General features: G+C 34.3%; 2 protein-coding genes across 2 annotated transcripts in view; both read left to right on the top strand.

Annotated features, from left to right (window-relative positions):
• LOC123557805 (platelet endothelial aggregation receptor 1-like) overlaps window positions 1-1939 on the top strand; it is a 32860-nt gene extending 30921 nt beyond the window's left edge. The window contains exon 22 of the mRNA XM_053544736.1: window positions 1932-1939. Coding sequence (XP_053400711.1) covers window positions 1932-1939 — 8 coding nt within the window. The remainder of the gene's footprint in view (window positions 1-1931) is intronic.
• Window positions 1940-2911: 972 nt separating this feature from the next.
• Window positions 2912-23544, top strand: part of LOC123557810 (multiple epidermal growth factor-like domains protein 10) — a 42360-nt gene continuing 21727 nt past the window's right edge. The window contains exons 1-10 of the mRNA XM_053544739.1: window positions 2912-2916; window positions 3424-3599; window positions 8738-8959; window positions 9288-9419; window positions 11179-11430; window positions 16043-16180; window positions 19586-19726; window positions 19937-20077; window positions 21973-22113; window positions 22494-22634. Coding sequence (XP_053400714.1) covers window positions 2912-2916; window positions 3424-3599; window positions 8738-8959; window positions 9288-9419; window positions 11179-11430; window positions 16043-16180; window positions 19586-19726; window positions 19937-20077; window positions 21973-22113; window positions 22494-22634 — 1489 coding nt within the window. The remainder of the gene's footprint in view (window positions 2917-3423; window positions 3600-8737; window positions 8960-9287; window positions 9420-11178; window positions 11431-16042; window positions 16181-19585; window positions 19727-19936; window positions 20078-21972; window positions 22114-22493; window positions 22635-23544) is intronic.

A 23544-nucleotide genomic window follows, 5' to 3' on the forward strand; every position in this document is an offset into this window, starting at 1 on the left:
AGGTGAGTAGGTCAAATAATAGAAAAACCTTGTGACCTCTCTAGAGGCCATGTTTTTCATGGGATCTGTATGAAAATTGGTCTGAATGTTCATCTTGATGATATCTAGGTCAAGATCGAAAGTGGGTCACGTGCCTTCAAAAACTAGGTCAGTAGGTCAAATAATAGAAAAACCTTGTGACCTCTCTAGAGGCCATATTTTTCATGGGATCTGTATGAAAGTTGGTCTGATTGTTTATCTTGATGATATATAGGTCAAGTTTGAAACTGGGTCAACTGCGATCAAAAACTAGGTCAGTAGATCTTGAAATAGAAAAACCTTGTGACCTCTCAAGAGGCCATACCCTTGAATGGATCTTCATGAAAATTGGTCAGAATGTTCACCTTGATGATATCTAGGTCAAAAATGAAACTGGGTCACGTGCCTTAAAAAACTAGGTCAGTAGGTCAAATAATAAAAAAAACTTGTGACCTCTCTAGAGGCCATACTTTTCATGGGATCGGTATGAAAATTGGTCTGAATGTTCATCTTGATGATATCTAGGTCAAGTTTGAAAGTGGGTCACATGCGGTCAAAAACTAGGTCAGTAGGTCTAAAATTAGAAAAATCTTTTGGCCTCTCTAGAGGCCATATTTTTCAATGGATCTTCATGAAAATTTATCTGAATGTTCACCTTGATGATATCTAGGTCAGTGTCGAAACTGGGTCACGTGCTGGAAAAAACTAGGCCAGTAAGTATGAAAATAGAAAAACCTTGTGACCTCTCTAGAGGCCATATTTTTCATGAGATCTTCGTGAAAAATAGTGAGAATGTTCACCTTGATGATATCTAGGTAAAGTTCAAAACAGGGTCACGTACCTTCGAAAACTAGGTCAATAGGTCAAATAATAGAAAAACCATATTTTTCAATGGATCTTCATGAAAATTGGTCAGAATTTTTATCTTGATAATATCTAGGTCAACTTCAAAACTGGGTCACATGAGCTCAAAAACTAGGTCACTCTGTCAAATAATAGAAAAAACGACGTCATACTCAAAACTGGGTCATGTGGGAAGAGGTGAGCGATTCAGGACCATCATGGTCTTCTTGTTTACACTACAAACGATGCGCAAATTTAAGACTGTGTCATTATTTAACCATTTAATATATAGTTATCAGACCGGATGACTTCCTTACATGAAGAATTCAACGCCCCAAGTGAGGCTAGAGCTGAAGTCAGCGACCTTAACCACTCAGCCACGGATATTGCGTTGTTGAAGGTAATGGCGCCACTTAGTAAATTATTCACACCTGCCATTGATGTTTAAGAGTAATTGGACGAGCGAAATTCATAATAAGACTTCACACTTTACCTTACCATAGTGTCAATTAACAACAATTATCAGTTGGTCTGTCATATTGTTTATTTAACAAGATCATAAGCCATGCAGGCAGATCATGGTCTGCACTCTTCGCTATTCAGTCTGTAAATTTTCGGTGAACACTCCTTTGATTAATAAGTGGTACTGCCCAAATTGAATGATAGACCATTTTAGAAATTTAGCAGGCTAAAGGTTAAGTAACAGGTGGTACATGATAGTGACACGTGCAATGCTGGCAATTTCTAAAAAAGACATTTATTTTTTAAAAAATCTTTCTTAAATTGAAAATGCGCCAATTAAAGCCCACATGAAACTGTCTTTTTTGTCGTTTGCGCGAAATTTCATGCCAGCGAATTTAAATGATTTCACAGTATGACACTGAAAAATGATAAACTGGGTGAAAATAAAAGTTAGATATTGGAAAAAATGCAAGAAGAATGTAAATTTTATGCATTGTTTCAAAAACGTTACAATGGTTTACTACCTTCTGTACAATATTTTTGGTTATTTATAAGGATACGTTGCAAAAATCTTATATCAATAAGTTTGTTCCACTTGTCACTTTCAGAGTACTGACTTTTTATGCTTTTTAGAGAAAAAATTATTTATTTTTCACATAAAATGTGTGGGTTAGTCCCTTTAAAATAAGCACATTCTAAGCACTGTGAAATCATTCATATTCATAATAGTAGTTGTTTCACTCCACAAAATTTAATCCAAAAGAACAAGAAAAATTCCTTATTAATGTTCATTTTATCTTGATAGGGGGAAATGCACAAAATAGCTGTTAAGGGCAAAACCATGAAATTTTATGCATAGGAAATTAGATGATTTCACAGGATACTGTTCATTAACAAAATCAGTAATAATAATGGTCACTCATAACTTACTGGTATTTATAATGATAGATAGACAACTTTGTTATTCACAGTCTTAATCTCTCTGTGTAACAGTATATGCTTACTAATCTAGAGGGGCTGCCTCAGTAGCCTAGTGGTTGAGTGCGTGCTTTGAATGGGGGAGGTTGTGGATTCGCTCCCTGAGCGTGTCATACCTAAGATTTGAAAATGGGTACTAGCAGCTTCCTCACTTGGTGCTCAGCATTAAGATGATAGTGCTAGGACTGTTTAGCCCGGTGTGAGTATAATGTGAATGAGTGAGGTATCCTGTCATGTGTCTATATGGAGTGGTTTCCAGTGAGGCAGCACTGTAAAATAGGGCATTTTGCTCACTGCTGCAAGTAGACATGGTCAGTATGGCTGAAAATTGTTAATGAAAAAGACGCTAACCCAAGGACACACATGCACACAATTTAGAGGATGATATATTATTAGAACATTACTATTGAACCTTTGTCCTTGATAATATTTTGATGATATCCGGCAGTAGTGTTCTTGTATCCTTTTTGGATGTTTCTTCATCCAAAATTTTGAAGACATCATAACTCATGCCACCCCAGACATTTTAAGTTTCTTTTTTTTGTAAATGAGAAAGCATCCCAGTATGCCAAAAAAAGAAACTTTTTAAACAAATATTTAGCCTTTAAAGATGATGTAAGACCCCAGGACCAACTTCCATTGTCTGGTAATCAGTTTCGTGGTTGCTTCTGATGAATTTGATGGCGCTCCCATGCACAACATGTCAGCCAATGAAATCCATTGATACATATTACTGGTTCCCATTCTGCTTTTTGCACTGTGACCTGAAGATTTAGGTAGTAGTGAGACACCGATCAGGCTGCACCTTGAGCCAGTGCACAAGTATGACTTCACACACACTTCTGTTGCTACAAATCTTGTGTGAATGGAAGTGGAGACAGATGTCTAGAAAGGCATTGTTCAGTATAATTTTACCTCTGGATAAAGACCCTTTTTTAACTGTTTTTCAAAGATGGTCTTTATAGACAAATTTGTCTCTACTGCTTTACTGTGCATTAAAATGTAACATTAGCTTTTTGATGTTGTTATATTGTGTTATGTACATCTGGATGTGTTCCCGTACTAATAGAGAGAAATGTTAGGTATATGCAAACCCGAAACAATTTATGATTATGATTTCAGGCAGTTTGGTCAGTTTGATTACAGTAGCCAGAGCAGTAACTATGGAATGGATACCAGTTACGCAGGCCATCAAACTCCCGGTTATAACCCGTCCATTCTCACGCCAGACACTTCACAAGCTTTCTCAGCACCACCAGGGGGAGATAACTATGATGATGAGCCACCTTTGATGGAAGGTAAGATTACTGTCATCACAAATATCAATTGACAATTAAAATTGTGTGGCTGTTGCAAAGAAACTCAAACGTTACTTTTAAATTTTCATTTTCTTTTTTTTTTTAGATACCAAAAGTATGAGCCGTACTTGTTGCGAATTTTTAAGGGGAGACCACTTAAACTATAGGAGAATGTTACTGATGTAGTAGTTGTCTCACTTGTGCCAACTAACCGAAATTTCTATTTGCATGAAGTCTTTCTCCTTTGATTGTAGAAGTCAGTAGCTTATGATATCTGAGTGATAAGGCTAATGTAGATGATAAGCCATGATAGTAGAAAACAAAATGACAAAAGTATTCTTGATTTTCAAGCTGCAACGAGATGTTTTGTTATGTGTTGGGTTTAATGTCAAATCGACACAATTAAAGGTCATATGGTGACTTTCCACCTTTTTATGGTAGAGGGAGACCCCTGAGTGGCCCCTCTGTATATTATTTCATCACAGGCAGCTGGCCTGAGATTATAAAGGGAAGCAGCTCTTGTCCTTGTTTACAATGGCTTGGTTTAGATTAACTCCCTTTAATTAAGATTCATTTACATACCGAGATATTTTCAGTAAAAAATGAACTTACGGAAATCAAAATCCATATTGCACTTGGTGGAAACTCATTCTGTATCATGCCTGTATCTTTCATTTATATTCATGACCCAGTACAAAGAATATTCTTTGTTACACAAAACGACTTTATAATTATATTTGTTGATGATTAAAACAAAAAATAGGCGGAGGTGTATCATAAAAGGTCATTATAACAGTAGCTTGATCTGGGTTATGTTCTGTTTCCATGGTTTTTGTGAGGTAGGATCAAACCAGGTGCCTTTTTGCTTTGTATGATCTAGGCCTTGCAAACTACATTCAAGCTGAATAAAACATTCCAGGTCAAGTACTGTTATGAATACCCTATTATATCCAATACTCATGTATGTGGGATACAGCACTGGATCCTTTTTATTTTATTTTTTTTCAGAACTTGGCATCAATTTTGACCATATTGTACAGAAGGTAAGTCCTTTAAAGAGTTTGTGCTTTTAGTGCTTTCATGTATGGTTAGTGTCCTCTCCAAATTGGATTGCTAAAGCTACTAATGAACAGACTTTTGTCTTCTTGTCAAAAACCTGGTATGTAGAGAATTTGAGTTAGAAAGGCAAGAATTGTGTTACTGTCAGCATACAGTTGCTGATTGCAAAGAAATTGCAACTTCTGCTTTCTGCTGTTTACTTGTTCACATATTTTTGTCCTACATTTCTACATACTCTTAGTGCTGTTATTTTGATATATATATATATATATATATATATATATATATATATATATATATATATATATATATATATATATATATATATATATATATATATAACTTTACTATACCGTAGAAGTGGGCAGATATACGTTTCATCATTAGATTCAATCCGTAAAGGACCGTAGAAGTGGGCAGATGTACCCGTAAAAGTGGGCAGACTAACGGTACTGGAATTGAAAAGAATCTGCCCAGATTTACGGGCTTGGTGATTTATATATATATATATATATATATATATATATATATATATATACACATATATATATATATTTTTTTTTTTTTTTTCAATGCATAAGCTATATGAAAAATCCTTCATGTCTTCTTTTATATCTTTTCATCACTTACGTTAAGATATGGGTCTGCAGGGCATAGTCAGAAGTAGAGGGAAAATTGCAGTAAAGTAGTTGGCATCTTTACATTAGGAAGCACTGAATATGTCTGTATATAATTGTAAATTCTTGCTTTCACCATTCAGTGTATAGTTTATTGTTATGCCACTTCAAGTAAAAACTTCTCGGAAACATGTTTTTTTAAGCTTTTCAGTCTATGAAGATTATTCTTACACCACTTTGAGCTAAAACATCCAGACATATTATTAAGAAAATCTACAGTTTGTTAGACATCTGTAAAAAGCCATTACGAAAGTCATCTTCAAAATAGGTTTTATGGTATGAAATTGAAGTTGGAGACGAGTAAGAGTTTCAAAATTATGGTTTGAAACAACCAGTCTGGTCCCATGTTCGCAGAACATTTTCCAGACTTGGCTGAGTTCGAGATTGAAATTCTGATAGCAGATTTTACTAGAAGTTCAAGATTAAATTTCAGTGGAGACTGGCCACCAGTACTGAATAGTAATTAACTTAAAATTTAATTTTAAACATGCAATTTAGATATAAATGACAGCTAAAATTTCATTATCAGACTCAGCTGAGACAGAAAGTGTTATGTGAACACGAGGCCTGGTTTCTTAAGTCTTAGACTAGTCTCTGTGGAAAAGATAGTTGAGCCGTGCCATGGGAAAACCAACATAGTGGGTGTGCGACCAGCATGGATCCAGACCAGCCTGCGCATCCGCGCAGTCTGGTCAGGATCCATGCTGTTCGCTAACAGTTTCTCCAATTCCAATAGGCTTTAAAAGCGAACAGCATGGAGCCTGACCAGACTGCGTGGATGCGCAGGCTGGTCTGGATCCATGCTGGTCGCACACCCTGTACGAAGTTTTCACCCGGAATCCACCCGGATTCCACCAGGAATCCTGGCGGAATCCGGGTGGAATGACTAAATTCCAGACGGACAAGAGGCGGACATGGAATCTCAGTAAAATTCCGTACGGACATTTGTATTTGTCCAGGCGGACTTTTCAAAGATTCCAGGTGGACAGACTAAATTCCGTGCGGACTTTTGAGATATCTGTTATATAGAAAAATTTCCAGCTGGACATTTTGTACTTAAACACTACGACCTCATGGAAAATTCATACTTTATAATTACATATTCCTAGAAACCGTACACCTGTAACCTTTAAATATACACTTCATGGAGAAACCTTAAAACCAGTACCAAATGCAAAATATCTATATACTTCTAAAGACTTTTCTTGGAACACACACATCAATACACTCAGCACAACAGGCAACAAAACATTGTGGTTCATCCGCAGAAACATTGTTACTAAAATGAAATGTCCGATCTCATGCTTATAAAATCCTTATTCGTCCTCAAATTGTGTAGGCATCAACCGTCCCACTAAAACACATGCAATACGATGAGTAAAAATGATTACTCAACTTATTCCAGTATTTCCCAAGTGCAATAATGTTTAGGTTTGAGGTCCTTTGAACACTGTAGAAATGATGCTATGTTTATTACATTTTAGAAGATTTACAACGCCTTGGTTGCTGAACAACGTTCCCCCTTATCTCCAGCCTCCGGTACCCGCCTTATGCACCCTTATTGTCTCTGCCAGGTTCATGTTGACACAAATTAATTTTTTTTCCCAACACTCTGGAATGGTGTACCTCATCATATTGCGGTCATGCCTAGCATGGAATCCTTCAAGCAGGTTGTCTCAAGATTAAACTATTAGGTTAACAACGGATGCTTTTAACAGTTTTAACTTTCTCTTATTTTTATCTTACTTTACAGCTAACATGTTACGTGTTTTATTTCAAATTCTCACAAAAATATTTCTAGTACGGTTTTAATATTTCCCTTCTCTAACCATGACAAGCATTCATGTCCAGGAGTGGCGTGACAATAAACGATATGATTGGCATTTCTTCTCTATTTTCTATCTGCGTCAACCATGCACTAACACATTTTGTTCAATATTGGTGGAGATCGGATGAGAACTGTTCGACTTAGAGCGCGGACATCAGTGTACATAGCGATTTTTGGTAATTCAATGGCCATAATTCCGACGTGCCTGTGCCGATTTGGCCAGTTATCTAACTTGACCGAGGACTTATTGTCAAACACATTTTGATCAAGATTGGTGAAGATCGGATGAGAACTGTTCGACTTAGAGCGCGCATGAAATTTGTGACAGACAGATATACACAAAAACGCGCACGCACACACACACACGGACACACAGACAGGCGTAAATCAATATGTCTCCCACACAGCTTTGTGGTGCGAGACATAATTACAACTATAACGACAATTTCTAAAGTAGACAGATATACTTTGAGGTGCTGGTAATGTGTGTTGTGTAATTTATACTGCATTTGTATTTTCTTTGTAATAAGTTTGAAGCGATCCAACGATTAAATGAAGTTTCGCTTTATCGGTTAGTATTACTACGTTTATCAAGGAAAGGGTTTTAACTTTATTCATGGAATAGAAATTCTACTTTTTATTTCAGAAAACATAGTGCTAAATGAAACTGGTGTAATAGCTAAACACAAAAACAATATTAGTCCAAATCAATTTGCTTATCTGGCAGTTGACAAGAGCTTATCAACATGTAGTATGACCCAAAATACCAGAAAGCCTTGGTGGAGACTATGGCTCCCTTCGAAATACAATATCTTGAATATTTCTATTGCTACCGAAAGAACTTACGTAGGTAAGAGAGACGGGCCTTGTTACTTCATAAAATATTTTTATCTTCTGTCTGTTATATGTCTTATTTACAATATCAACAACCATAATCTGATATATTGTATATATAATACGTTCATCTAACAAAAATACGACCATTAAGAACACTTTTGCTTTACTTTCATAATTTTGAAAGTGGACCTAATGGCAAATGTATATTATCAATAGCGTTCAAATGGTAACAAATTTTGTAAAACATAAACAAATAGTAATATGTTTTAGTATTGACTTTCAAACGTATATCGTGAACATAATTCCGTTTGAAGCTTTTAATAAGCTTTTTAGCTTTTAATAAACAAGATTACTTTTTACATTTAGCAAAATAGTTGAACATTTGTTATAAAAAGTTTTCAAAATTTTGTTGTTGTTTCTGTTCGTTTTTTTTTTTTTTTTTTTTATTTATTTTATTTTTTTTTTTTTTTTTTTTTTTCATTTCTCGATTTTATGTAATCATGAGCGGTAGCAAATATGGACTAAAAACCATTTTTGAGTGATTGGTCGATAAGTGAATATGGATGTATATATTTCTAGACATTAAATGGAAAATATAAGTTAACATAATATTTATTTTACATATCTTAAATTTTAACTTACGCTCAACCTGACTTTTTAAGGTTTGTGTCTGAAAAGAAATATATAACGAAATGTATATAGGCTTTTTATTACTAAATTATTTACACAATTTTCAGATGATTTCAAGGAATTTCAAGTGATGATTGAAAATAATACAAAAAGTTGGAGTAACTACAATTATTCGGACAGAGATATATGTTATAAACACAATAACGCTGCACCAGTGTCAACGAGCTTTAATATAACATGCAACAAAACTTTGTTCGGCAATCAGGTCAGAATTCTGCTCACAACCAATTCCGCACAACTTGTTTTGTGTGATGTCAGAATTTATGGAGGTAATTTATTGATCTTTTATAAATACATTTAAGGCATTATATATTTCTTAGTACTAGTATATGCTCATACAATAATCATATTGCCAACGAAATCTGTAAAAGGATCCCTTGGAAGCATAGAATGCAACCAACAAAGAATAGTAGCAGATTCGGTTGATTCAGTCTGTTCATGAGAGGCAATAAAATGTACAACACCTCTCCTGTCCCCTAACAGAATTAAGATAACAAAACCATGTTATATCGATTGTGCAAACGTTACTTTTCGTACAACCCAATCACAATTCACCAATTTTGTCATGTTTATAAACCTGAGTTTTGCTTGCCGTAGAATGTGATGATGGAACATTTGGTGCAAGTTGTACAAATAAATGTGGTACTCACTGCAAAGGTATATGTGATAAAGATAATGGAACCTGCGAATCATGTGAGCCTGGATGGACGGAAAGTCGTTGCACAAAAGGTATCACTTGACTGTGTGATCTTTCTTTTACTGAAATATTGATTATCATTAAATAGCAAATAGGAACTTCAGTTAGCAATATCATTTCTTTGTTAATAATAATAATATAAGTCATTTGAAATCGCTATGCCTTATATACTGGTATAGTATACTCAAACACACGATTAAAATCACTGACTTCGAATCACTTGCCCCTCATCGCTGTGGGTTCGACATTTCGTTTGATATGTTGACATGAAAGAAAGCCATACATCTGGGATGGTAGTACCCACGTACCCGCTTGTGTGTGATAAAATAAGGCAAATGGCTTGTTAATACAACACAATTTGTTCCTTAACAACATAAAAGGAACTGAATATCGTCTCTTGATAGACGTGCTTTCTCGGGCAAATCCAACGGTATGGAAGAAGGTCCATTGGATGGCATTGCATGAAATGCAACAAAACAAAGAAACAATATCAGGTTCGGTTTGATTGAGACCGTTCATTAGAGGTAATGAAATGCCTAAAACTTATCTGGCCCCTAACACCGGTTAAGGCGGACATATAATATTAAATGAACTCCATAATAACACTCATTTTAACTACGGGGATATATTTTACGGCTGTCACATACATTTGAGGATAACGAAACGATCACCTTTCATATCCCCTAGTACCGTCTTCGTCGGAAATCTATTACATATGAATACTTACATATTTGTCTTTCACGGTCTGTCGTGCTCTGAAGCATCAATATACATCGTCAATTAAGGTATTGGTCCAAGCGTAATAGAGTGCCTCCTTTTTGAATAGTATTCAATTCCTACGATAAACCTATTTTTACTGCAATTCTCAGGGGGGCGTAGGTTCAAGCCCAACTAGGACCAACTTTTTCTTCTTATTTTCCTTTTTTCTAGTAAGTTTTTACTTCTTTTAAGACTTATAATTGATTTATTGTACAAAAATGGGAAAAAAAATGATAAGCGATTTCTTGCTGTTCATCAAAGTGAATTTGCTACTTAAACAGAAGGGGTACAGTAACTGTTACTCATCTTTAAAAATATTGAGTGACCTGCAGTAAAAGTTCTCTATTTTGCCCTCACTCTTTAGATTATATATCGTGACATAAATTTAGGTAGGTTTTACGTCTGCCCCAATTTTTTTTTATGAAGTATGCAAAACAGAAACACAGGATTCGGCCTTAGTTTTTAAATGTTGGAGTAAGAATTCTGTCTCATTAAATCCGTTTACTTGAGGCACCCTACAAAAAATGATATTGACATTTTTATTTTGGAATTTATAATTGTTTACCAATAGTTTGATGTTCCTTTTATTATAATTAATGGTAAAATGAGTTCTCTGCAAACGTTTTGGATAGTGGCCATCACTTTGAAATTTGTCTCTACTGAGCTGAGTAAGTTATACAAAATTTATAAAAAAAAAAAAAAAACGGCACGGTAAAAGTTGTTTAAAAATTGCAAAACAGTGCGAAACACGGTCACCTTTAAGAATATACCAAGCAAATGCCATTTTGTAAACATTACTATAAGGATTTTAATACTTTAAAGAAAACCCGTTATTTATGATCTCCAATTCTTTGAAGGGAGGTTGTCCGTGTTGAAATAAAGGGAAAACATATTTTCGTGTAAATGACCACCACTGACATGTCTTTCTGAATACGCTAGTTTGTAACAATTGCATGTACTGCATTGCCATTTTACGTTACCTTTTCATTAGAATAAAAGATACATTCTTAAAGTGTGTTATTGTACTTCTAGAATGTTACGAAACGACTGCCGCTAACTACAACGGATCTCGAAATACAACTGTGGATGGTACTAAATGCCAGCGATGGGATGCTCATGTTCCTCATACACATATCTTAGACAGAACTGGAATATTTCCAGATGTATCCGCTACCGAAGCTTCAAACTACTGCCGCGATCCGGATGGTGAAGGATCACCATGGTGTTATACAACAGACCCTAATATCAGGTGGCAGTTTTGTGGAATTGACACATGCCATAGTGGTATTTATCCTTTTTTCCATATTGTTAGTTTTTATAACACCTGTATGTGTAGTTTTTCTTTTGCAAACTACTAATATGTTTAAAGCAAACGGCCTGGTATCAAAATATATATATATCCTGGTTTAGCAGTGAGAACATCTAAATATTTGAATGGAAACTTCTCAAAGATTCAAGATTCAGTTGCTACATGAAACTTCTTCCTCGACTTTCAAAACAATTGCAGTTAAAACTGATTATTTCTCAAACTTCTATGCTAAAATTGTACAAAAGAAAATAACAGTGTTTCAAAAATCTACATAACATAGTTTCAGAACCACAAAACAGCAATACAATAGCAGTTATATGCAATCTTAAAGCAGAACATTTGTTTAACACATTAATTAAGGTGGGTCGATACCTTATTCGTCAAATATGACATTTCTTCCGATTTTGATGAAACTTGGTCCAACTATAGCGCTAATGTTCCTTTTTTGTTTTTCAGTCGTCTTGGCAACAATAAATAATCAGTGATGATGTCACGAACGTCGCAACGTAGGGCGCCAAAATGCCAAAAACCCGCCGTAATAGGTCTTCTAAAATATTTAATCAAGATTTAAAATAAGCGAAATTTCACAATATCATACTTTAACTAATTTACATACGGACTAGTGTGTTTTAAGTGGTATCGCATCACATTACAACGGACATTTATAATTTTATTGAGCAACCCTCTTCCTTCTGATATAAAATTTTGACAAAATAAATCGGCAAATATACGCAAAAATGACATCTTTAAAAAACTACAAGCCCATTAAAAGTCTGATTTTCAGCACAAGTGATCAATTTGCAAATGAAATGTCAAATAAAAAAGGGAACTTTACGTTTTCAGTTTTTCACAATATTGTGTTGAAGACAAACTGTCCTTCCGAGTTTTGGTCGTAAAACGCAACGTTTTATCGACGTTGCTAATTGTTTGCATCGTTGCGCTTTGGACGTTTGCATTATATCTTAGGTCCATTTCATCTGTATTCATGAGCCAACAACTTTGGGAAATTATTATGCATCAGTCTTTCTAATATTGACGAACTACCAGCTATCTGGATTTCACGCAAGGACATTTTCCTTCCTTTTTAACTACAAGTCGCTACTTAACTGACCGCGATACACGGAACGTAATTTTGACATCACCGATCTAAGAAATACGATCTTTCCTTTTATTTATTTTCATTTAACATTAAGTTTGTTTTTTTTCTTTGTTGTTTTTTTTTTTTGTTTTTTTGTTGTTTTTTTTTTTTTTGTTGTTGTTTTTTTTGTCTCGTTCCCGCTGAATTTGCAGTCAGCGACTTTAATCCCGCCCTTCATTCGCACGTGTAAACTGTCTGGCACGTTGCGCGTATGAGTATCTTAGTAATGGCTGTTTCGCATACGCACCAAAAACTGAACCGGGGAAAAAAGAAATAGAATGTAGCTAAATGACATAGAGGCAGGCCAAAACGAAAACATTCGTGAATTGAGCATTTTTTTTCTTGCATGTAAATCACTTTTTCCTAATATTAGTCGAATTTTTACATGCTGCACGACTACTTAAAACAGGCGTACAGATTCATCGTGCAATTCCACACAAAATCGTATGTTGATAAACAATGCTAATGATTTCATTATCCAGTGCCGACAGAATTGTTATATCGTCATCATCGATATTAAGATCATATCTGCCTCAGGTATTTTGATATATTTGTGAAGCACTAGCCGATTCGGAAACCTTTTTTTCTAAAGCAAAATGTGTAAATCTCTAAGAAAACCGACAGTATAATATTCCCAGCAATTATTCCCGTTTATAATTATGTAAAGTCACTAATGTTGCCTACAATTACATTTACTACAGAGTTACGCAAATGTTTTCTCTTCTAATACGTGGCTTAACATGTATTTGAACTATATTTTTTTCAGTTAAATCGCTTATGCATTACTGCAAAGTTAAACTGTAAAAAATCGCGAACATCGGTTTCTTAAAATTACCTGCATGATTATCTGATTTGCAATATGAACTTACCTTCTGTTAGGTTCCAATCATATTTTGCCCCCAGATTAATGTAAATAATAGACAGACCTATCATAAATAAGTGCATTTTTGCAGTTAAAAGTGTTAATAACAAAGCCAGCATCGTAAAAGAAAACCTTTAAAAAACCTGTATTACGCTGAAGTAAAAAAAAATGTGACATGCAAAATATTTCACACCTTTTCCTAAATATAACCAGTCTTACATTATTTCCATTATAGATTAAACAGTATGTAGACAAAAAAATCACAAGATACTTTCACGTTTAGACATTTAAAGGCACTTGCCTCCAGATTTTCGCTTGAAGTTCAGTCATGTTTTGACCATTAGAACACGATTGTTTATTCCTAATCTGCCTTAAACTACCAAATCAGGAGAGAAGTTTTAAGCCCTTAAGAAATAGAGCAATAAATTTTTATATCTATCTTCTATCTTTTTTGTTGTCGTAGGATCTAGAGGCCAATGCCTTTAAAAGAAGTTTACTAAAACATGTACAGTGTGAAATCATTTTTTTAAAAAACGGATGACTGAATTTCCATAAATCATGACTGTTCAATAAATCACAAGTCTTGTCGGCGTCAGGGCAAGAAGGCATGATACATGCATGTTTTAATGACACAACATGATTCTTCCAATACATGTACCATATTTCAGTAGAAACTGTGCTAAATCACTATATAGATTTTCGGTCACTGTTCGGAAGATTTAAACGTCAAGCTGGAAACGTAATTGAAATTCGGCTTGAATATGCGTAAATATCGGGTCTTCTTGACAGGAAGGGAAGCAGACGTTTCTTCTTTGTATTTTGGCGGGAAAACAGCATGTGCCTTCCATAATGTCCCTTCGGTAATGACCGAATGCTTATAGACAATTACGTTTTGGCGTTATCATTTGGTGACTCTTAGACGTTTTTGAGAAAGGGAAAACGGTAAATTCCACAGACTCTCTATATGTTTCGATTTTGTACATTGACTAATTGTACGTGGTGGGAGTTAGTAGAAAGTTCATAATTATAGGTAGTGGGGTGGAGGAAAATAAAAAATCATGGGAAGTGGGGTTGGAGGAAAATAAAAAAAGGTATGGGTGGTGTTTTTTTATATTTTTTATTTTATTTTTTTTCAAAAATTGCCTTCCGACCCACCCATACAATTAATTCCAGAACTGTCCTTATAACATTCACCTACTTTTATCAACTATGCACGATACGATATCAAAGTTTACAATTGATTTACCTCTAGTTATATTTGCTTATTATGTTTATTATGTGATCTTCTCGTAGAACGAAGAACAAACACATGTATAGATAGCAAATTGCTATGGCGCGATGTACGTACATGGCATCTAACGTCAAAACGTTGAGTTGTACGTCCAAAAATCAGAAGGACAGTTTGTCTTCAACACAATATTGTGAAAAACTGAAAACATAAAGTTCCCTTTTTTATTTGACATTTCATTTGCAAATTGATCACTTGTGCCGAAATTCAGACTTTTAATGGGTCTGTAGATTTTTAAAGGTGTCATTTTCGCGTATATTTGCCGATTTTTTGTCAAAATTTTTTATCAGAAGGAAAATGGTTTGCTTGATCAAATGATAAATTTCCGTTGTAATATGGTGCGATACCACTTACAAACACGCTAGTCCTAATATAAATTAAATAAAGTTTCAAAGTGTACAGTTCCGCTGATTTTAAATCATAATTAGGCATTTTAGAGGACTCAAAACGGCAGTATTTCGACATTTTAGCGCCCTATGTTGTGACGTTAGTGACGTCATCACTGATAACGCATTGTTGCCAAGACGACGGAAAAATAGTTTAGAACCCTTGTGCTACAGTTGGACAAAGTTTCATCAAAATCGGAGGGAATGTCGTATTTGACGAATAAGGTATCGACCCACCTTAAACCTAGAGTTGGAATTGTTGAGCAGTGCATATTTTTGCTAACGTGCCAAATCAATATTATTATTGAGAATTATAGAACGCAACCAATCGAAATAACAGCAGACTCGGTAAGACAGAAATGATATGTGCAACATATTCTCACGCTCCCTAGCACCTGTTTTATATATTCCGTTCGTGGAATATAACAATGAGACTTGAAACGTGTTACTTTACACAACTGTTAAAAAATAAACATGCAGTTTTAACAGAACACTCATCATGCTTTCGCGCAAATACTGCAAGCTATTTAATGCCCTATGTGTAGGACCCATAGGTAGAATACAAAACTGTTATTTAGGATGTTTCAGCTCTGAACTTAATACATATGGCAAACTATATTGTGTCAAATTGACACAATACAGTTTGCCATGTGTATTAAATTCAGACAGAAGTAAATCTGGTTTCATTTGTTCTCCGAAGATTTATGCCGGTAAGTGGAAAACATATATTTGGATTGGAGCGAAATCAAAGACAGTCAGTCTGGAAGATTTTATACAAGCTGAATCTAGACAGTGTTTTATTTGATATTAAATAAAATATTTAAAGATAGGCTTTACGGACTCATCTTAAGTGTGCTCTCCGGTGTGTTCAACCATTACGGCAATAAAGTAGGTGTAATTATCCTTCTTAAAGAATGTAACGCTGGAACATTTGGTGATGAATGTACAAGGACATGTAGTAGACAGTGCAAGGATTCAGTATGTAGCAAATTGAATGGTGTTTGCAATGAGGGCTGTATACCGGGTTACAAAGGACGTCATTGTAATACCTGTAAGTGTAAACTTCTTAATACATAGTTTTATAAAAGTTATAAATAATAAAATTCAAATTAATTGTAAACTTAGAAGTTTCAAAAACTAAAATGATTAATTATGCCTTTGTGAAGATTTAAGGTAATGGACCCATAAAAGTGTACCTCCTTTTTGAAAAGTATTCAAATCCTAACATAAATCTACTTTAATTTTTCAGGAGGGCATAGGTTCAAGCACCACTGGTACCATACTGTTTTCTTTATTTTTTTTGTTAAACTGGTTTTGCAAGACTTATTATTGATTTAATGTACAAAAACCTTTTTGTTTCATTTGATAAGTCATTTTTTGCTGTTTAAAGTGATTTTACCTCTAAATCAGAAGGGTGCAGGGTGAGACATCTTTGAAAATATTGAGTTACATGCGATAGAAGTTCTTTATTTTGCCTTTCCTCTTTAGTTTACATATCGTTGAAGAAATGTAGGTAGGTTTTACTTCTGCCCAAGGTTACATTTTACATGTAGAGAGCAAAATTTGGAAGTCTCACAGGACTCGGCCATAATTTGTCAGTGTTGGAGCTAAATTTCTGTCCGATTAAATCCTTTTACTTGAGGCTCCCTAGAAAAAAAATGTTATCGGCAGTTTTATTTTGTGTTTTATAATTGATAACCAATACTTTTATGTTTCTTTTATCAAAATTATTGGTAAAATGGATAATCTGTAATCATTTTGTATAGTGGTTATCACTTTCTCTATTTGAGCTTGAGAAAATATCGTAAATATATAAAATTTTGAAAAAGAAACGTCACAGTTAAAATTGCAACACAGTGCAAAACAAGGTTAACAACTTTAAGACTTATCATCTTAATGCATTTTCTAAACATTACTATTACAGGTCCACTACAATGTACATAAACACAAACAACAAATTGCATCGAACACACTAAATTACTAATCTTACATCGCAAACAGAAATTAATAAAATGGATGGAATTTATTGATAAATAGCATTTGAAGACAATAATACAAACTATAGATTAACCAAGCACAAAAAAAACAGGTTTTACGGTAACTGTACATATTTATTGACAAACAGAAAAACTACCAATCAAGTTGATTTCCTAAGAGGGTTTAATTAATATTGACATATTGATATAGTGTATAAATTTTAAAACATAGCGATGTATGTCCAGATTAACACACATATTGAAAAACAATGACACGGATCCAATAGCAGTAGCAACGTTTCCAGAACGCAGTCTCCAAAATAAAAACCTCACATCAACGTATGCATGTTTTTGTAAATGATAAACATATACACAATAAACGACAGACATAAACACAATAGACGATAAACATATGCACAATAAATATAGACAAAGTAAAACATATATATAATAACGACAAAAGTACGTTACGAAGCAATGTGAATCACTACGTTTGAACCGTATGTGGCAAAAATTGGGAAGCTTAAACTGGTTAATTGAGCGCAATCCTAACAATGCCCTAAAGTTACAGGACAGTGAAAAGCAAAATTATCCCCTGGGCCATCAGATAAATCCCTGTATGGTAAAAAAAAAGCCACAATATGTAAAACTCACAATACTCGTTAATGATAATGAACGAAAACCTAAAGACCCAAATACGCACGTACTAGTATTCAATGCCATTGCGGAAAGCAGAGCAACAGAAAAATGTAATTTAGGACCCGACGAAACAAGCATGAAGACGAGTATTAAAATAGCTTAGTTGCAGTGGATTTTCAGATCTGTCTTCTAAAGTCCCGTTAGACAAAATCCAGGTGTAAAAGGGCTCAACCCTTAACATACGGCGTGTTTCAAAATAGTTTCATCATGACTTCTTTTAATCAAACTTTAAATAATTGTCCCAAAACACTTACGAATGTAGTAAATAACATCCACTTAAAAATCAAACACTTAAATATTTCTTAATACTTTTGAGTGTAAAATATTAACAACTATATCCGCCATTTATTTACATTGTAAGTAATTGCGTTTAGGATGCATATGATGAAAAACGAAAGAAAACATCCATCTCACTTTCATACATTATGAGACATTACATTAAAGAGAGAGCAAACAGGCAAGAAATAAAACAAAGTGGGGCACTACACAGGGACGGCTGGTGGGCATCTAACCTCATTCAAAGTAAAAGGAGAGGGGAGGTAAATGCAAGGGGGCGATGGGGATGAAGAAAGAAAAACTAACAACAAAACAAGACAGTATATGTAACATGAAATACAAAACAGACAAAAACAAGTTAAAAATAAAGGCACCGCCTTGAAACGGTCAGTAACCTATATTAAGGGAAATGCGGGTTAAACGCGTTGAAGGCATGCTAGCCTACCTCGCACTTACCCTTTGTAACAAGTTAGACAAGACAGTGTAAATAACATAACTCCCGACTGAGAAAGGCTCTAACATTTTTGACAAAATACCAGATTATAGAAAGTAAAACATATAAGTAGGATCAGTCTTTGGTATAATTACACCAGTGTACTCAATAAACTCGTCCCAAATCAGAGCGCCGAGAGTCTTACATTAAAGGGCATGACTAAGCAAGCTACAAGACAAAGTTCCACACCCTCCGACCGTAGGATTTTGCAAAAAAGCATCACGGAGTCTTCTCTTTATTAGTCGTCACACTATCAAACAGGAAAGCATAGCGACTAACTGCAGAGGTGTCAATCACTAAACATGCACTGTGCTTAACGATTTTCGCATTGTATCCTCTTTTGACGAACTTTTTCACACATTTTGCAAGTATTTGATTGAAATTAGCATTATATTTAATTTTCCGAATTTTATAAACTACTTCCCATAGTATGCGGGGTGTGTAAGACCAAGTTTTAGAAGTGTTTTAAGGTTTTTGCTATATTTCTATAAAAGTTAAAAGTAAAAGTAGTAAAATTCAGAGAAACCCATCCGTAGCTTATGATATCGGTAACCCTGTTGTAAATACTTTTTGATAACATAAATAAAGATGTCTATCATTAAATCCATTAACTTTGATCAAGCGTTTGCAAAACGAATAAGTTGTGAAATATAGACATCGTATGATGTCGCTCCTGGGACATCACCATCAAGGTGGGGAATGTTGACAATTTCAAAATTGATATAGTCTCTTTCATGATTTTTGTTTCTAAATTACTATATTTCTAAATGTTAAATGTAAGTCCAAAAATGACGCTTCTAAATCTGAGTTATTACCTTCATTTTATACTTATGTATATGAATTAACTAATTTTAAAGCATGCGATTACGTCTACGTAGATGAAAAGTAGTAAACTGCGAACATCATGAGCATATTTTGCCACAATGATTTCAGAAAAGAAGATTTAAAATAAACATCCAAATATATATGTTATAATCTCTGCTTACCTAACGGAACAATTGATTCATTTTAGCGTGTAAAACTGGAACATATGGTGACAGCTGCAAGTTTAATTGCAGCGGAAACTGCAGAAATAATGAAGTATGTAGAAAGACCGATGGTGTTTGTGCGGGAGGATGTAGTCCTGGGTTTAAAGGAGCAAAATGCGATCAAAGTGAGAATATTGCACACAATGTTAAGAACCTTTTATTGACATGTTTGTAGTTTCGTCATTACGTTAGTTGCATACATAAATTATAACTTTGTATTAAAATGTATTTAATAATTATTCCGAATTCAGTCTATGTAATAGGACCTTTTCAAATCGTAATAATAACGTATATCGGAATTTAGTCGGCATTAAAGAAAGAAATTTTAACTGCAGTGTGTAAGGATGGAAAATATGGAGACAATTGTACACAGAGCTGCAGTGGATACTGCATAAATAGCACTGACTGTAGAAAGACAGATGGAATTTGTGTTGATGGATGTAGTCCAGGATATAGAGCAGACAAATGCGACCAAAGTGAGCATCATTTACAAATTTTGCGTGTGCTATATAGATTAGTAAATTATACATTATATTGGTAAGTCATGGATATGGATGCAGTTTGTATGTGTTTTTAGAATATTTATATCAACCTTTACGCTTGATGTCCTTCATTGTTTTATTAATGTTATGTAAAATTATGTTATCATTCGAATGTTTCGATTGCTATCAAGCATGCAATTACTTTATTTTTCAACAACATGTCCGTCTGGTTTCTACAGCATGAAATATAAGCTGAATTATAGTGCGTTTTGTTTCCAAAAGAGGTCAGGGTACTGCAATAATGTAAATGGTAGTTGTTTACATGGATGTCAGGCTGGGTGGCAAGGATTACACTGCGATAAAAGTAGTTAGTTCATCAAATGAGTCTACCTAGTATAACTCATCATAAGGTTAATTTTCAGTATATTCTGTGCGAATAGAACATCTAGCAATTGCATCTTAAATAAGACTTAGCTTGGAACCGGTAATGATTTTTAAATCCATTGTATTCTTTAAAGGTTATGCGTAAGGCTCGAGTTTCCTTCGTGTGTTAAAGTTTACATGCTTCACATGCGTTACTTGGACGTTTATTGTGATTTATTTAATTAGTACAATTTTCCCCCGAATTACTTCTTTGGTGTAACGTGTATTATACAAGTAAAGAAAATGTTCTTGACAATTTTAATACACAGACTGAATATGAGGGGTGTTCAATAAATACCCGGAAAAGTGCTCTCATTTCTTTATTTCTGGTTTCATTTTGCTAAAATTTGAAAATATGACGGATATGAACATACTGAAAGCAAATACCTAAATTACAGATTTCAGAACATGCACAATATTTATTTGTCGTCTCCTAGGCAACGCCATTACCTCAAAAGCGGCCCAACGTCATTATGATGCTGTCATATCACACTCAATTAATCAATACAACTCGTGATTGCCATTGATTCAATGTTTATCATCATTAAATGCATTTGTACACCTTCCTAAAAATAAATAAATACTGTTCATATGATGTTACTGTTGTATTGAAGAAATTGGACACTGAACTGATATACTATCAAGGAGCTCTTTAATTTATTAAATGTGACTGAGCGCGTTATTTTTCATGTCTGTAACACAAGTCGTCAGCAATATTCTCCTGACCACTTTTAAACGTCAAGTCCCACTAATAAAATTTTGTTTTCTTCAGGGCATTGTCCCTTAAACCTTTTTCAGCATAGCATTTGTCTCTTTCCTTGATTTTCGATTCAGAACACAAAATGTTATCTCACATCTCCGTTCAACACTGATTTTCAAGCGACGACCAACTCAGTATGCCTGTCAAATATTTTAATGATGTCACATTTATAATTTGACGTTATTGGCGTAACGCTTACTTTTCATATCAATATTCACCCAACTTAAGAAAAGGTAACTTGAAAAAATAGGCAAGTGGCAAGTAATGTTTTAGCGCATGTAAAATAGAAAAAGAGACAAAATTGGGCCGGATGACGTCACATGACGTTGCCATGGGGACTCGCATTTACTTATTATTTACCCAAAGACAATCTAATTTTGACATATCAACTCAGTATTCCCTAGTCTACATTTTGTAGCATTTTCATTTATTTTTGATGATACATGAAGAATTGAGAGCACTTTTCCGGGTATTTATTGAACGCCCCTCGTACGAAGGCTTTGAGTTTTCATCAACGATTAAGTTGTATCCAAGGAGACAGACGTAATATTCTTTATATTGCCATATGCAAGAATGTCATGTACAGCATTTGTTTGAATTTTTAAAGCCAAAGGTGATCCGAGTTAGGCTCTCTTTGATACAGAAATGTCGTGTTTATTTTGGGAATACTGCGTATCACTTACTGCGGTGGAAAATCTCTTTCCATAATGTGTTGACGGCAAGTATGGTAGAAACTGTGGCTTTAATTGTAGTGGTAACTGCAGAAATAATTCAGTATGCAATAAACTAGATGGTTCCTGTGCCAAGGGATGCAAAAAGGGTTACATAGGGAATAACTGCAACGAAAGTATATGGAATGTTTATTTTTCCCACCTATTAAATATTTACAATCTCAACCATAATGAAACATTGTTGTGCAAAATTTAGTAGTCAGTTATGACATAATATGATACATATACTTTTGCAATGGTTAACGTAAAACAGAATTTACATTATAGTAAATAATGTATCGTGGAAGACACTGTTCCGCTTTCAACTTCGATAATTGACTGCAAATAGAAATTAAAACTTCCGATGATCAATATCAAAATAACAGTAAGATTGAGATGTTATTGCTTTACTTCAATTGGTTGTTCTTTAAGTATAATTATCCTTAATTAAAAGAGTAAAAATAGCCATGATTTGAAATTAACAAAATCACTAATAATTCGGTATGTTTATCTTTAGAATGTCCGGATGGATTTTATGGAGCAAACTGTACTTCCAACTGCAGCACACATTGCTTAAATAACACAGTCTGTTTACATACGAATGGTACCTGTATCAACGGATGTGATCCTGGATGGATCGGTTACATCTGCAAGGATGGTATATATTCTTTGTCCACAGCATCTATTGCCACACTAAATCTCTGAGCATTTTGTTTCTGCTACAACACTATATGCAGTTTAATGTCTTTAAGGTGTTCAAGATTCTTAGTTGACCAAAGAGTGATAATAAAATCTATCAAAAACAATCCCTATGGATATTTGTCAAATATGCAAAGTCATCAAGGCAAATATTTCATTTATGTTTATTAACAGCTATAAAACCTCTAAACAAAAGACTGCAAGAAGGATTTGGGCCTTGACAGTGAAAGATGATAATACCAAAGTTCAGTTCACAATGCCTAAACACCTGTGTACATTTAATAAACACTCACACCAAAAATGCAAACTTTTGTACTCATATTTGAAATATAGTATGTTACCTTTTATCCAGAATTGTATTGATTACCTAAATAGATTCAGTATTTCAGCGTCTTCGGTCGAATTACAAACCGTTTTTGTCCGAACATTTCAAACACTATAAGCAACTGCCCAAGATGGCATTTTTTCTCTCGGTATAAGACTACAAAATTTCGTATTTCTGCTACATGCTACATGTAATAGTAAATAAATGTGTTTTGTTTTACAAATGGATACTCGTTAATGCAACCATTTCACAGCTATTTATTAATGACTATCAGAAAGTCATATCAGAACCACTCAAAAATAAGATTTTGAACTTGATAGAGCAAACACAAATTGAGCAATTTCGGACTACCTTAAGTAAACACATGGGCGCGCATGCAATAAATGCAATCGCACATGTTACAAACAAAACTTTTCTACTCAGCAATGTGTCATTAAAGCTCGGTTTTTCTTTGAACCGAAGTTGTACTAATAAAACAATCACATGACTTAAATTTCATTACAAAATATCTATCATGGAGTCTTATATTAAATAAAAATTGCTT

The sequence above is a fragment of the Mercenaria mercenaria genome, chromosome 5, assembly GCF_021730395.1.
Source record: "Mercenaria mercenaria strain notata chromosome 5, MADL_Memer_1, whole genome shotgun sequence".
NCBI classification, from domain to species: domain Eukaryota; kingdom Metazoa; phylum Mollusca; class Bivalvia; order Venerida; family Veneridae; genus Mercenaria; species Mercenaria mercenaria.